The 14,431-nt window shown below is 47.1% G+C and overlaps 1 protein-coding gene across 1 annotated transcript in view; it reads left to right on the top strand.

Annotated features, from left to right (window-relative positions):
• Positions 1–14,431, top strand: part of OSCP1 (organic solute carrier partner 1) — a 29,643-nt gene that overhangs the window by 5,950 nt on the left and 9,262 nt on the right. The window contains exons 2-4 of the mRNA XM_004001805.6: positions 4,362–4,516; positions 8,849–9,016; positions 9,571–9,651. Of these exons, the coding sequence (XP_004001854.1) occupies positions 4,362–4,516; positions 8,849–9,016; positions 9,571–9,651 (404 nt within the window). The remainder of the gene's footprint in view (positions 1–4,361; positions 4,517–8,848; positions 9,017–9,570; positions 9,652–14,431) is intronic.

Raw genomic sequence — 14,431 nt, 5'->3', positions numbered from 1 at the left:
TCAGAATAAAACCTTCGCCTTTCTCGCCTTTAAATGTCATTATCTGACCCTGGGAATAGTCTATGCATGTCATCAGCCATCAGCCTCGATGTTTCAAGTGCTCTCTCCACACTGAGTACGCAGAGGAGATAACACATGTAATATTTAAAGGCACAGGCACTAGAATCAAACAGCCCCTTTCTCTTTTCAGCTCCACCCCCTGCTATGTGACCTTGGACTTTAACCTCTGGAAAACTCAGTTTTCCCCTTTGATAAATAGGGTGATACTTCAGCAAATGCTTTGTCCAGCCCGCCCGCACTAGCCTTTTGTGCTTGTTTGCTATCATTTCAGTTTCTTAAATTGGTTTATAGTCTGATTAGGTTTGCCTTGGTTTTGAGAAACTTGAGTATTCTTAAATCTCTGTTCTTTTTCTTTTCAAAGCCCTAGCAACTGGGGGTGAGGAGTGGGGTACCCTTCAAAATCATTTGACTATTTATTTAAATAAGATAATGAATAGAACATTCTAAGCCCAAGACTTACAACATAATAAGGCTTCAAAACATGGTAACCACCCAGAAATAGTAGCTTCTCTTTTTTACCCTTGGTTTCAAGTTGTGTATTACCATAAACAATAAAATTTACAGAAGTACTAGTTAAAAACGCAGTTGCTTTCATTAAGAGAATTATTTCATCAGGCCAGGCTCGAAGAAAAGTCCAATCGAAGTGGTTGGTAAAGTTTTATAATATTTCACAACCATCTCTCACCACTTCTCTTCAGCAATTTTTGGCCCACCTCTTGATGTACTGCAGAATTTCAGGTGAAAAGTGTGGATTTTGAAGACTTTTTGTGTAAGTAACTGAATCACTGGAATTTATCTTATATATCCAAAAATAATAAGCAGAAACTGACTTCATAAATTAGAAGCCTGATACGTTAAGAACTCAGTTATTGACCCTCCCAGTGCACCCAGGAGAAACCGCCCCTCCACACACCTGGCTTTAGTCTCCTGATGAAATCTGGCTTCTAGCACATTCCTGCCTCATGCAATTATGCCAAGCTCATGTGAGTGCCAAAAACGAACACCAAGACTAACTTACAGATCAGGTTGAAACTTCTCAGAGGAGTTCGCTGGTGGTCCAGTGGTTAAGAATCCACCTCGTAATGCAGGGGGTGTGGGTTCCATCCCCAGTCAGGGGACTAAGATCCCACATGCCGCAGAGCAGCTCAGACCACATGCCACAGCTGCTGAGCCCGCCAAGCGCCACAACTAGGAGTCTACGCACCGCGATGAAAGACCCTGCATGCTGCGGCTAAGACGCGGCCAAATAAAATACATATTAGTAAAGAAAAAAACTCAGGTTCAGCATACATACGGTGTGGGCTGCTACTCTTGGGCAAGGATAACATTCGCTTCCTCTCTGCCCACACCACCCCCCCGTGTCTGGCAGACAGTAGGCCCACATCAGCAAGTGCCAGCTGAAGCACACTGAGATGTAAGCATGTTAATTTGTGCCCCCATGCTCCTTCCAAAAAATTACAAGGTGGGTGCCCTGGGTGCCGGGCCCCAACTGCAAAACTGCCATCTCCCCTTGGGGGCATTTGTGTTCACTGCTCTGCCCACGGGAACAGGGCCTGCCATACTCTCTTCCCAGCAGAACTTTCTGGATGTTCTTATGCAAGAAGCCATGGTGATACAGAGCTTAGTCACTTCCCAAAGAAAAGGCTTCACTTTACTTTGCCAGAGTGGCTGACAATCACCTTGGGGCTTTCTTTCTTTTAGAACTGACTTATTTGGGTCTAAGCTATTTTCCTAGATCTTGCTAAAGGCTCAAAGACCCTAGAGACGTGACTCGGCACCTCAGTGAATGGGAGCTCTTTGTAATCATGAACATAATCAGAGCTGATGCAATTCTTTCAAGTGAGTTCTTCCTCTTTGGCACTCCTCCCTGGCCTCCATAAGCCTATGGAAAATTCTTCAAATTCCCTCTTTATTGAGGCCTTATATGTGGCTTTCCATGTGTAGCTATTTCCATGCGAACTTTACATTTATATAGGCTGCAGTAAGAAAAATGTCAGAAAGTCCAATTTATTGCAGACCCTTGCTTGTTTCGGAGAAGGAAATGGCAACCCACTCCAGTATTCTTGCCTAGAGAATTCCGTGGACAGAGGAGCCTGGTGGGCTGTTGTCCGTAGGGTCGCACAGAGTCAGACATGACTGAAGCGACTTAACACGCATGCATGCATTGGAGAAGGAAATGGCGACCCACTCCAGTGTTCTTGCCTAGAGAATCCCAGGGACGGAGAAGCCTGGTGGGCTGCCGTCTATGGGGTCACACAGAGCCGGACACGACTGAAGTGGCTTAGCAGCAGCAGCAGCTTGCTTGTTTAGGTTGAAGGCCAAAGGCCATGCTTGAGGCAAACCCAGAAGGGTTCCTGGGTCTCCAGGCTGGGCACAGTAGGGGGAGGTTAGTGCACACCGAGTGCACGCTGGCCTGGGCTGAAACTGTCCTACATGAGGGATACCTGTGTTGGCAATGGATCTGCTTCTTCCTCACTGATGGGATGGGGCCTAGAGTAAACTACAGAGGTCAAGTGTGGGTCCAATACTTCCGAAAGCAGTCGCATTCGCTCAGTTTGTTCTTTCGTGTCAGGGTGGGAGTGGGGAGAGGGAGTGTTTCTCTCCCCACCTTTCTCTATAACCCTTCCATTTAAGATTTAAGTACATCTAGCCCTCAGCTCCCTACTTCTCCCCAAAACTGCTCTTTGAGATGCTTTAAAATGCATCTGAGCCCTCAGGGTACTTCTGTTGGTTACTTACAGGTAGAAAGAGTGTCTGAAATCATGACCTTGCTCCACTCTCTAAGATACAAGGGTGACCATGGGTCACCTGCTGTGTCCTTTGTGTGGCAAGAGAAAGAGAGCTCTGTATCTTTCAGCAATAATCACTCAAGTGATTTTGTATTGTTCTTTTAAGTAGCCAGTTTTCTTTCAGATTTTAATTATTATGAATATATAGTCTCAGCATCCATATACAGTAGGCAGGAATATATCTGACTTAATTAAGAATAATCTGCGTTCAACCATATCTGTTTCTATTTCTTGTACCAAATGGTTTTCCTAGCCCTCAAATGATGTTATTTGAGTAGCACAAAATATCTAAATGAATGAGTGAATGAAGACCTAGAATTATAGATAGTTTGATTTGCACACACCTTAGCTTCCCTGGTAGGTCAGATGGTAAAGAATCCACTTGCAATGCAGGAAACCCCAGTTCGATTCCTGGGTCAGGAAGATCCCCAGGAGAAGGGATAGGCTACCCACTCCGATATTCCTGCCTGGAGAGAATCCTCATGGACAGAGGAGCCTCGCAGGCTACAGTCCATGGGGTTGCAAAGAGTTGGACGCAACTGAAGCGACTAAGCACACTGGACCTTTTATTCTCGCCACCTGGAAATTTTCCATCTGAACAACAGTATGGGGCATATCACTACAGTATGATGTCAGTATTATAGATCATACAGGGAAATTAAGACATCCTCAGATGGTGTTATGGAGAAGGCAATGGCACCCCACTCCAGTACTCTTGCCTGGAAAATCCCATGGATGGAGGAGCCTGGTAGGCTGCAGTCCATGGGGTCGCGGAGAGCCGAAGAGTCAGGCACAACTGAGCAACTTCACTTTCACTTTTCACTTTCATGCATTGGAGAAGGAAATGGTAACCCACTCCAGTGTTCTTGCCCGGAGAATCCCAGGGACGGGGGAGCCTGGTGGGCTGCCGTCTATGGGGTCACACAGAGTCAGACACGATTGAAGTGACTTAGCAGCAGCAGCAGCAAATAGTATTAATCTGAAGCACACATCTTTAGAAACACTAGAAAAAGTTTTAATCTCTAACCAGTGGGTAGGTCCTATGTCTATTTTTGTAAACTGTTTTGAAGAAGAAAAAAAAAATTACCATTTAGGTCCCATTTTATAAAATTCAAAGTAAAAATGTTCTAGACTTGCTAAACAAACAGAAAAGGTGATGCTGTTTCTCATTTTGAGGTGGATATCTAATCTGCAATGCTAATAGAAGTCTTTTCTAAAGAAGGAATAAATATGTTCTCTATCATCAAGTGAAATGTTGTATGTGAAAGTGGTTTGAACCACAGCACATTGCCACGTCTACGTTTGCCCTAAGATGGGCTCATAAGGCACTCTGGACCCTGCTTTCCACTGGGACACACATGGGGTTTCTCCCCAAGAAGCAGATCTCCAAGCGCACTGCATCCCCATACTACATAGGCCCTGCCCCTCCATTCCATCTGCACACAGGGAGCATTTCCTGAATAAAGCTTCCCCCAATGCTTTGTTCACCTGCATCCTCTCTTGTCTCTACAGTTATGAATGACATCATTTCAACCATGTTCAATCAAAAGTTCATGGAGGAATTGTTCAAACCCCAAGAGCTCTACTCCAAGAAGGCCCTGAGGACTGTCTATGACCGCCTGGCTCATGCCTCGATCATGAGACTGAACCAGGCCAGCATGGATAAGGTGAGCAGCTGCCTCCATCCCTGGGCTGTGTTTCTTATGGATTACCACAGACTGGAATCCAAAGAGATGATGTGTGCAGTGGTGCATGACAAAAGACAGGCACATGTAAACATGGCTTGTTCTTGAGTTTCAAGTTGGGAAGGACCTCAGAAGTCATCCGCACCAACCCCTCTGTTCAGTTCAGTTCAGTCTCTCAGCCATGTTCAACTCTTTGCAACCCCATGGACTGCAGCGTGCCAGGCTTCCCTGTCCATCACCAACTCCTGGAGCTTGCTGAAACTCATATCCATCAAGTTGGTGATGCCATCCAACCATCTCATCTTCTGTTGTCCCTTCTCCTCCTGCCTTCAACCTTTCCCAGCATCAGGGTCTTTTCCAGTGAGTCCGTTCTTCGCGTCAGGTGGCCAAATATTGGAGCTTCAAACCCCTCTGTAGTTTATTAAGTCATTATATCACCCACAGAGAGTGCTTGTCTGCATGTCCACGTTTAGATTGTGAGGGACAGGGAGACCTGACATGCTGCAGTCTGTGGGGTCACAAAGAGTCAGACTCGACTGGGTGAACAACACCAGTCCGATCCAAGCACCCAGCCCTGCTTAATTCTGCTTCCTTCTTAACAGATCTCGGCCCTGCAAGCCAGGCATTTTTTAAAGAGCAAATTCAAAACCACTCAGACTCTACTTCTAATGTAAACATATCTGTTTCTTTGTGGAACAATTTTTTAAGGTACTGATTTTAAAAGGAATAATTCCACATAAATAATGTCAGAGAACAGATAGATCTCCTGTTCATCAGAATTCCAGACACTTTATATAGATGCCCTGCCCTCGGGGAGAGAGCAGAACTCCCCACTCCTTGAATGCGGCTGCACTTGGTGACTTCCTTCCAAGGAAGACAGTATGCATAGCGGGGGAGGGGAAACAACTAACTTCTCAGTGGAGAAACATGGCAAATATTACCTCAACCATGTGATAGCATCAGCAGTGATAAGCCAGGTGGCGGTATCCTGGTATGACAAGATGAGAATAATGCTTTGCCTCTGTGATCTTCCTCCCCAAAACCCACAACCCCAGGCTGATCATGAAGAAAAACAGCAGACAAATACTATTCGGAGGTCATGTTACAAAGTACCTGACCTGTCATCGAAATTGTCAAGGCCACCAAAAGCAAGGAAAACTAGAGAAACTGTCACAGCCAAGAGGACACCTAAGGAGCCATGACGACTAAATAGAATGTGGGAAATGGAACTAAAATGTTAGGAGAAACTAATCTGAATAACAGGGCTTCCCTGATAGCTCAGTTGGTAAAGAATCCACCTGCAATGCAGGAGACCCCGGTTTGATTTCTGGGTCAGGGCGATCCCCTGGAGAAGGGATAGGCTACCCATTCCAGTATTCTTGGGCTTCCCTTGAGGCTCAGCTGGTAAAGAATCTTCCTGCAATGCGAAATAATTTTAACAAGAATCCCTTTTCAAGTCTCTCTATTATGTGAATTTTCATAAATCATGAGGACTGACAGTGGGTCCCAGGTGTGCAAAAATGCAGCACTGTCTCAGTGCTGGCACCTGGAAACCTCAGAGAGACAGACTGCCTTCAACTGTGCCCTCTTGCCTCCTGCCAATTACCTTCAGAAAGTTACTTTAGCTCCCTGAGCCTCCATCTTCTCATCTATAAAATGGGGATAATAACAGCTACTTCATTAGTCAGAGGGAGGATTAAGTGAGAAACGTACATATAATGACAGAAGAAAGCTTAGCACATAGATAAATGTTCAGTATCTTCTCCTCTCTGCTTGTTCTTCTCCCCCTGCCTTTAAGAAAGTTTAGGTCTCCATTGAGATATGGCACAGGATTTAGAAACAGAAATCCCGGGTTCAAGTCCTAGTTCTACCAATGGCATGCATGCATGGTAAGTCGCGTCAGTGGTGTCCGACTCTGTGCGACCCCATGGACAGCAGCCCACCAAGCTCCTCTGTCCACAGGATTCTCCAGGCAAGAGTACTTGAGTGGGCTGCCATTTCCTTCTCCACTACCAATGGCTATGAGACTCAATTCACTGAATAACTCTGAACTTTCATTTCTTCATCTTATACCTGTTTTTATCCTTTATTCTTAGCACAGTGTCCTGTACACAACAGGTACTTAATGTTTGATGATGATGGCTGAGAGTCACAAACCTACGTCTCTAGTATTAGACAAGCCTGCACACGCGCACACACACACACAAACCAAGACAGCTCGGGCTGCATGTCACTTTCTCTTTTTTTAATTTTATTGCTGGATATAATTGCTTTACAATGTTGTGTTAGTTTCTTCTTTACAGCAAAGTGAATCAGCATATGTTTACGCACATCTCCTCCCTTTTGAGCCTCTCTCCCACCCCGCCACCCCACCCCTCTCTGCAGGCAGGCACTTTCTAAGTGAAATGTCTAGCTGCATGTTGGAGAAAGGAGATCATGGAGAGGGTTCAAGGGTTCAAGCAAGTGCTTCAGGATCTGACTGTCTTTAGTTCCAAATCTCACCCTGCTACTTTTTACCAGCCATGTGAAATTAGGCACGTTTCTTCATTTTTAAACTTGGTATAATACCTACCTCGGTATTCTTGCCTGGAGAATCCCATGGACAGAGGAGCCTAGCAGGCTATGGTCTATAGGGTCACAAAGAGTCGGACACGACTGAGCGACTGAACTGAACTGAACACACACGTAGAGTTCTTGTGAAATTAAATGGGATTAGTTGAGGTCATGCACATCCATGTGCTCCGCAAAGCACTCAGGTGGTTTAACTTTCAGTCCTGCCTCAGACGTGTCCTTACCTTCTCTCCCAAACTTGCCTCCATCAGTAGCGTCACGTAACATCGTGTATCTCCCAGGCACCACTTTGAAAATGCTGTGGTCGTTTTGGACAGCCCTCATCTTCGTCCCCCAGATCCAATCGGGCAGTCAACATGTACTAACAAACAGCTTTTCTCCTGAGTGTCACAGCCTCTTCTTTGCCCTGCCTCATCTTCCCCACCATCTTCCTCCAGGCCTTCCATCCGGGTTTCTCCAACAAAATTTCTTTCTTTCATACAGTCATTTTATTGCCACCCTCCTAGGAGCCAGGCACCAGCTAACTGCCCTCACTCCACCCTCTCCCTTCTCACACATCTCATCATGGCCAGACTCACTAGTCTTGTTTAATTACCACTTTTATCACATCAGCGCAGAAAATTTCAGTAGCCTCCTAATTCCTACCACATCTAGTCTAAACTATTTTGTGCATCTTTCAAAAACATTTAATATTCTAACCTTGCCATAATTATCCAACTTTATTTCCCACCACCCCCAACACAAACCATCCCCTCCAGTCAGGCTGTTCTACTCTTTCTCCCAGGAAAACAGCATACCCACGGCTTGCCTCTGGACTCTCAAGCATACTGTTCCCTACCACCCGAATGCCTTTCTCCTCCCTTACCCAGTTGGAACCCTGCCTCAAGTCTGTATCAGGCCCACTTCTTCCACAAAGCCCAGCGTGACCACTTTGGTCCTCGCCAGCGTCTCACCTCTGATCTTCATGGATGGTGATACCGTTCGTGGAGCTTGTTGATATCCCATTAAGTTCCATTATTCGTCTCATACACAGAACCGTAGTCTTGCCACTTTCACCTGTGTTTTCTCATTTACACCTCTCAGCAGTTCTGCAACGTTGAGGAATTAGGGAATATTTTTTACACATGAGAAAACTCAGGCTCAGAGAGGCAAAGAGACTTGGCCAGGGCCACCCAGCAAATCTGGGCTTCCCAGGTGGCTCAGTAGGTAAAGAATCTGCAACGGAGGAGACGCAGGTTCGATCCTTGGGTCAGGAAGATTCCCCTGGAGGCGGAAAGAGCAACCCACTCCAGTATTCTTGCCTGGAAAATCCCTTGGACAGGGGAGCCTGGCGGGCTACAGTCCACACCAGGGGTTGCAGAGAATCGGACACGACTGCGCACAGCACGGCAGCAGCACGCCAGCAAGTCTGCAGCAAGGAGGGCTTGGACTCAGGCTTTCATTCTCCGCCAGCACCCAGTCCCGGGCCCCACAGCTGCCCATATTGTTTCACATGCACCATCAGCACCACACGGAAGCTGACCGGACATCCTGGTTTGCCCAGGGACGTCCTGGTTTACTGCGGTTGCCCCAGCTTGTTACCGTCACCCCCTTTCGCTCTCCACAGCGTCTTGGTTTGCGTGATGTGGTCACTGAGCTGCATGGTGAGCGCTGAATTGGATTCCGGTACTGAGTCACTGTTGGCCGTTCTGAGGCCTGCCTTTATACAAGGTCCGTTTCTTTTGTTCACGTGTGGGTTGGCAGCTCTACGACCTGATGACGATGGCTTTCAAGTATCAAGTGTTGCTGTGTCCTCGTCCCAAGGATGTGCTGCTGGTCACTTTGAATCACTTAGATGCCATCAAGGGACTCATCCAAGATTCCCCAACCATCCTTCATCAAGTGGACGAGACGTTCCGGCAGCTGACTGACGTAAGCGGGCTGTCGGTGCGCCTCCTCTCAGCCCCCAGTACTCGTTCCCATTTCCCTGTTAAGGACAGGTGGGTTCTATGAGAAAGGAAACAGGACAGGGAATGACCCAGCCAGCCACTCTCCCAGAAAATTCTAAAATCCACAGGAATCCATTTTGGTAACACAAGAGATGCTGTCATCTGATGCCCTCTCACTGGGACCTTCATACCCGGGAAAGCAGCGGCACAGAACATAGCAGTTCTTGCCTAACTTTTCTGAGACGGAGTTGGTAGTAGATGTTCTGCGGAATCTTGGGGAACGGGAGAGCCAGAGTGTGCCCTGCTCGGTGTGCTGCGGGGGGGTTTGCCCCTGGGGTGGACGGGGGGTGGGGTGGGGTGCGACTGGTATTCCCCTCCTGCCCCTCCACCCCGCCCAGCAGCTGAGTCTTCTCCTTGCCCTCTGGCTCCATCTCTGGGCACCCACCACCCCCCCCCCCACCCCACCCCCCCTGCCTGTCCACAGTCTCCCAGCTCACTTCTGAAAGCAGAATGCCTGTTTCTGCTTTGCCTGCGCAGATATACGGGGACCTCTCTGCAGGGGAGTTTCAGCTGATCCGACAGACACTCCTCATCTTCTTCCAGGACCTGCATATCCGGGTGAGTGAGTGGGTGACCCGGGAGCGCCCTGCACTGCCATCCTTGCGAGACAGGGCGCAAGTCGTCAGGACAAACCAAGACTGGGATTCCGCCCCATTAGCACATCCTCGGTGTTTGTTTCCATGATGATCAACTGTCTCATGATAAATCTCAGCAGGTTTTCAAGGGACCAAGCAGGACAGTGATGCCACCATTCCCTCCCAGTTACCTTCTGTACGTTTCTTTAAAACATGGCTTCTTCCCTTGCTTCTCCAGGCTCCCAGCCTGATCTCAATTCCAAAACCTTTTCCCGAGCCTTTTTCGCCTTGACTTGTCCAGCATCTGAGCTGTGAGGAGGCAACCCTCTTGCTCCGTGGAACTGTCCCCACCTCGGCCTTCCCTGACCTCTTGCTCCGTGGAACTGTCCCCGCCTCGGCCTTCCCTGACCTCTCCCACCTCTCCATCTTTCAGTCCTTGCTCCCCTCCTCCTGTCTCCAAGCCTTTCCCCTTCTGCCTCTACCCACCCCCTGCTCTTGAGTCACTTTCCTCCCCACTTTGACTGCCAACTAACTCCTCTGTCTGTGGTGACTCCTACTTCTAACCTCTGTACCCCCTTTCCCCCAGCCGTGCCATCAAGACCCACATCTCCACCTGCTTCTAAAAAGTTCCCCCAGTGCCCACAGCCTCATGTCTGCAGCTAAACGAGTCTCCAGAATTCAAGTCCTGCCTAACTTCCTGGTTTCTTTTGAGAGAACCACCATTCCCTCACTCATTTGGCTCAGCCCCAGACCATCACACCTTTGGTTCCCCTTCTCTGATCTGCATCTGATTGTGTCTGCAGCCCATCAAGTCTGCCTCTTCAATGTCCACGCCCTCCTGTCCACTCTGGTCGCTCAGCTCAGGCCTTCATACTTTTTGTTGGCCCTTGCCTCGCAGTTGACCCGACCACCTCCTCTCACACCTGCTCCAGACAATTCTATACTCCAAGTTTGAAAAACCGCATTGCTGAGCTTCTGACTTTGGGGCCTGTGTCTCTTGGCCAGGACTCTGTTCCTCCCCGTGATTTAGCACACTGGTATGGGAAAGACACCCAGTGAGGCCAGGCGCTAGACTCAGGCACTCAGCTCCAGCACAGCTCCGTGACCTTGGGCAAATTACTTCCCTGAGGCTTTAGTTTCATCATCTAAGAAATGGAAATGATAATACCTGATTTAGAGTTTGTCAGGGGCATTAAGTAAGGCATCTATGTATTTGCATATATATATATTTGCATGAACTCTGGAAGTTGGTGATGAACAGGGAGGCCTGGGGTGCTGCAATTCATGGGGTCACAAGGAGTCGGACACGACTGAGCAACTGAACCGAATTGAACTGAACTGATGTGTATATAGATATACACACACTACAGAGTGCTTCTGGCAGGAGGGACAGGACCCTGGTCATGGTGGTTGCCTCCTAGGGGTGGGGAAGTGCATGGAGGACAGGGATGCAAAAGAGACCTACTTTCCCTTGTATACTCTTTGAACTTTTTTTTTTTTGGCCACATTGCGAAGCTTACAGGATCTTAGTTTCCCCAACCAGGGATCAAACCCATGTCCCCTGCAATGGAAGCACAGTGTCCTAACCAGTGGACCAGCAGGGAAGTCCCGCTCTTTTAACTTTGTGAATTTTGTACATGTTCATGTGTAACATATTCACAAACAAATATTTAAAAAAAAAAAGAGAGAGAGAGAGAAATAGGGACCACTGCAGACGGTGCAGGTTCAATTCCAGACTGGGGAACTAAGATCCCACATGCTGTGCAGTATGGCCAGAAAATAATAATATTATTAAATTTTTTTAAAAAAGGACATAAATAAACTATGCTTAGAACCTCGTTATTTCCCTCCTATGAACAGGGAAAGACAAATAGATGACAATGCTGAGGCCAATTTTATTTTTAACCCTCATGAGTAATTTCATTTGCTATGGATGGAGCAGTAATAACATCGATGTAAATCAAGATGTCTAATAGGCATCAATTAAAATTAAAAATGTGAAAGTACAAATAAGATTAAGTTTTACATTACTTTAAAATATTGAAAACCCTGCATCGTATGGCTGTCAAGCCTGTGCATATTTGGACAGTATTTTATGGATCGTTGTAATATAAGCAGCCATATTGATTTCTCAGTTCTAGCAAGATGAAATTCATTATGATGAGAAGACTCCTAATAATAAGTCTATAACAAAATCATTAAAATATATTAAACCACAAACTACATTAAGCTTTAATTGCTAAATGGGCAGGCAATAAAACATCAGAATGTTCATCAAGAGAAATAGGAACCACATATCCTGACGTTACTCAGCCACTGGTCTGTAACATCTGGCTGCTTTTGCAAATCTGGCCTTTAATGGTGTTTCTGCTCAGCTGCTCTTTATGATTGCCTATACAGATTTTCTCTGTGTTCAAAACAATCTTGGTAGTTTTTAGATTGTTTAGCAAAACCAACCAACTAAATCAAGAAAACACAGCTCTGACCTAACACTCCCTTGCTCATTGTTTAACCAAAGCAAATACAAGACTCCACATCCTACCGTCCAGAGCTTCCTGTGATATCACAAAACAACCTGACTGGGACTGTCCTGGCAGTCCAGTGACCGATACTCTGCACTCCCAATGCAGGGGGCCCAGGTTCCGTCCTCAGGGAACTAGATCCTGCATGCCACAGCTGAAGGTCCTATGTGCCGCAGCTAAAACCCAGAGCAGCCAAATACATGATAAAATAAATAGAGATTTTTTTTAAAAAGCAGCCTGAAGTGGCCTTAGTATGGCCCAACCCTGACCTGTGCCCTAGGCACCAGAGGCTCCACAGAGACAGATTCCATGTGGAATCAGAGCAGTTATGCGCAGGCCTCTCAAGTCCAAACCCCTTCAGCCCTCCAGAGTGCCTTCAGAGCTGCCTCTGACAGGGTCGACCCTCAGGTCCCCCACCCTCTCCCGAACGCCCCTCTGCATGCGTGCATCTTCTATCACGGACTTTCCTCCTGTGCTTCCACTGTTCCAGTTGGGAAACATCACTCCATCTTCACCTCTTCACAGCCTGGTCCTTATATCTCCACTCCATTATCCACTCCACTTGGAAACACTGCATCCCTGGAAAACTAGTCACTCTAACACATATGTACTGAGTGCCTGCTTCACTCCAGGTCATTTTCAGTTCTGAGATATAGAAGTGAACAGGGCAGAGGCCCTGCCCTGAGAAGGCTCCATGCCAGTAGGAAGAAACCACGAGGACACATTAAGTTGTGTTCCAGTTCTGATAATTCTCTGGAAGATGGCCTTATAAAGTCAAGTTATAGGAGGGAACTGGGATGGGATGTTGCTTCCAACCAGCACTGTCCAACAGAGCTTCCTGTCTTGATGGAAATGTTCTGTATCCGTGCTGTCCACTGTGAGAGCCACTAGCCCCATAGGGCTGTTGGGTACTTGAAACATGGCTCGTCAGACAGAGAAACTGAACTGTTAATTTCATCTAAATTTAAATAGTCACACTTGACTAATAGCTACCTTATTGGGCAGTATATCCTTAGATGGTAGAGGCAAGGACAGCCTTTCTGAGGACAGACATTTCAGCTGAGAGTGAAAGATCTCAGGGAAGAGCTTCTAGCCTGAAGGGACAGCGAGTTCAAAGACCATTAGGTGGGAAAAGCACAAAATGCTCCATGGACAGAGAGAAAGGATGTGTGAACAGAGCATATCTAGCGGGGGGCAATAACTCAAATAAAGTTAACCACCTAGGTAGCGTGAGTACTCACTAAGCAGAGAGATGCCAGTCATGAATAAACTGGTTCTTACCTACCAGTTGACTTAGCTTTAGATTCTAGTAAGGACTTTATCCTAAGAGTAAAGAAAAGATCTGGAGCATTTTAAGATGAATTGGTAACATGATCTGACTTGGATCTGGAAAATGAACTAAAAGAGGTAAGCTAGCAGTTACAAAATCTAGGTAAAAAAATGAGATCCAGGTAAAAAACGAAAGCACTTGGACCAGGTGTTTGCTGTGGAGATCAGGAAAAATATTCACATATTCACCCTCAGGGCAGGGTCAATAAGATTTACTCAGAGATTGGATGTGGGGAATGAGGGAAGGAGGAAAGAAGAACAGCCACTAGGTTGCTGGTGCCATTTTCTAAGTTGGGGAAGGACGGAAGGGAAGGATGTTTGAGTGAAAAAGTCATTCTGTTTACACTCGATTTGCTCTCTGAGTAGCAGAGTCAAGTAGGAGGCGGAATGTCTAAACCTGGAGCTCAGAGGGGAGAGGCAAGCCGGAGACTTGGGCATCCTAGCATGCAGCAAGGAGGCAGTATGCAAAGTCTTCTCGCCACCTGAAGGCGGCCAGTCACTTTCTTTCATCCCTGCAAGGAGCAGGGTCGGCATTCTACCAGCTTCCCCCTCCCTTTCGGATCATTATCGTCCTGCCTACACAAACTTAGCCCTCCTCTTGTAAGGCCAGACCAGCAACCACTGTCCAAAACCAACCATCACACCGTCCAAAGCCCCACACTCAGCCCTCACTGTTGAAACCAACTGTGAAGTCACTCACCCACATTCTCCAAGCATTTACATCCCTGGCTCACTTCCTCCCAGCCACCTGAATCCCGCCATCATCCTGGGGAGTGTGGGCACTCATGGAGCATCCAGCACGCCAGCCCCACAGCTCCTCAACCTTCATTCCCTCTTTCCATAGGAAACACGTGTCCTGCCCTCAGCACCTCCTCAGAGAAGGGAATGTGCACTAAGGGCCTTACGGATGTT

This window comes from Ovis aries, chromosome 1 (assembly GCF_016772045.2).
Source record: "Ovis aries strain OAR_USU_Benz2616 breed Rambouillet chromosome 1, ARS-UI_Ramb_v3.0, whole genome shotgun sequence".
Taxonomy (NCBI): Eukaryota; Metazoa; Chordata; class Mammalia; order Artiodactyla; family Bovidae; genus Ovis; species Ovis aries.
This window is presented reverse-complemented; position numbering and strand designations above follow the sequence as displayed.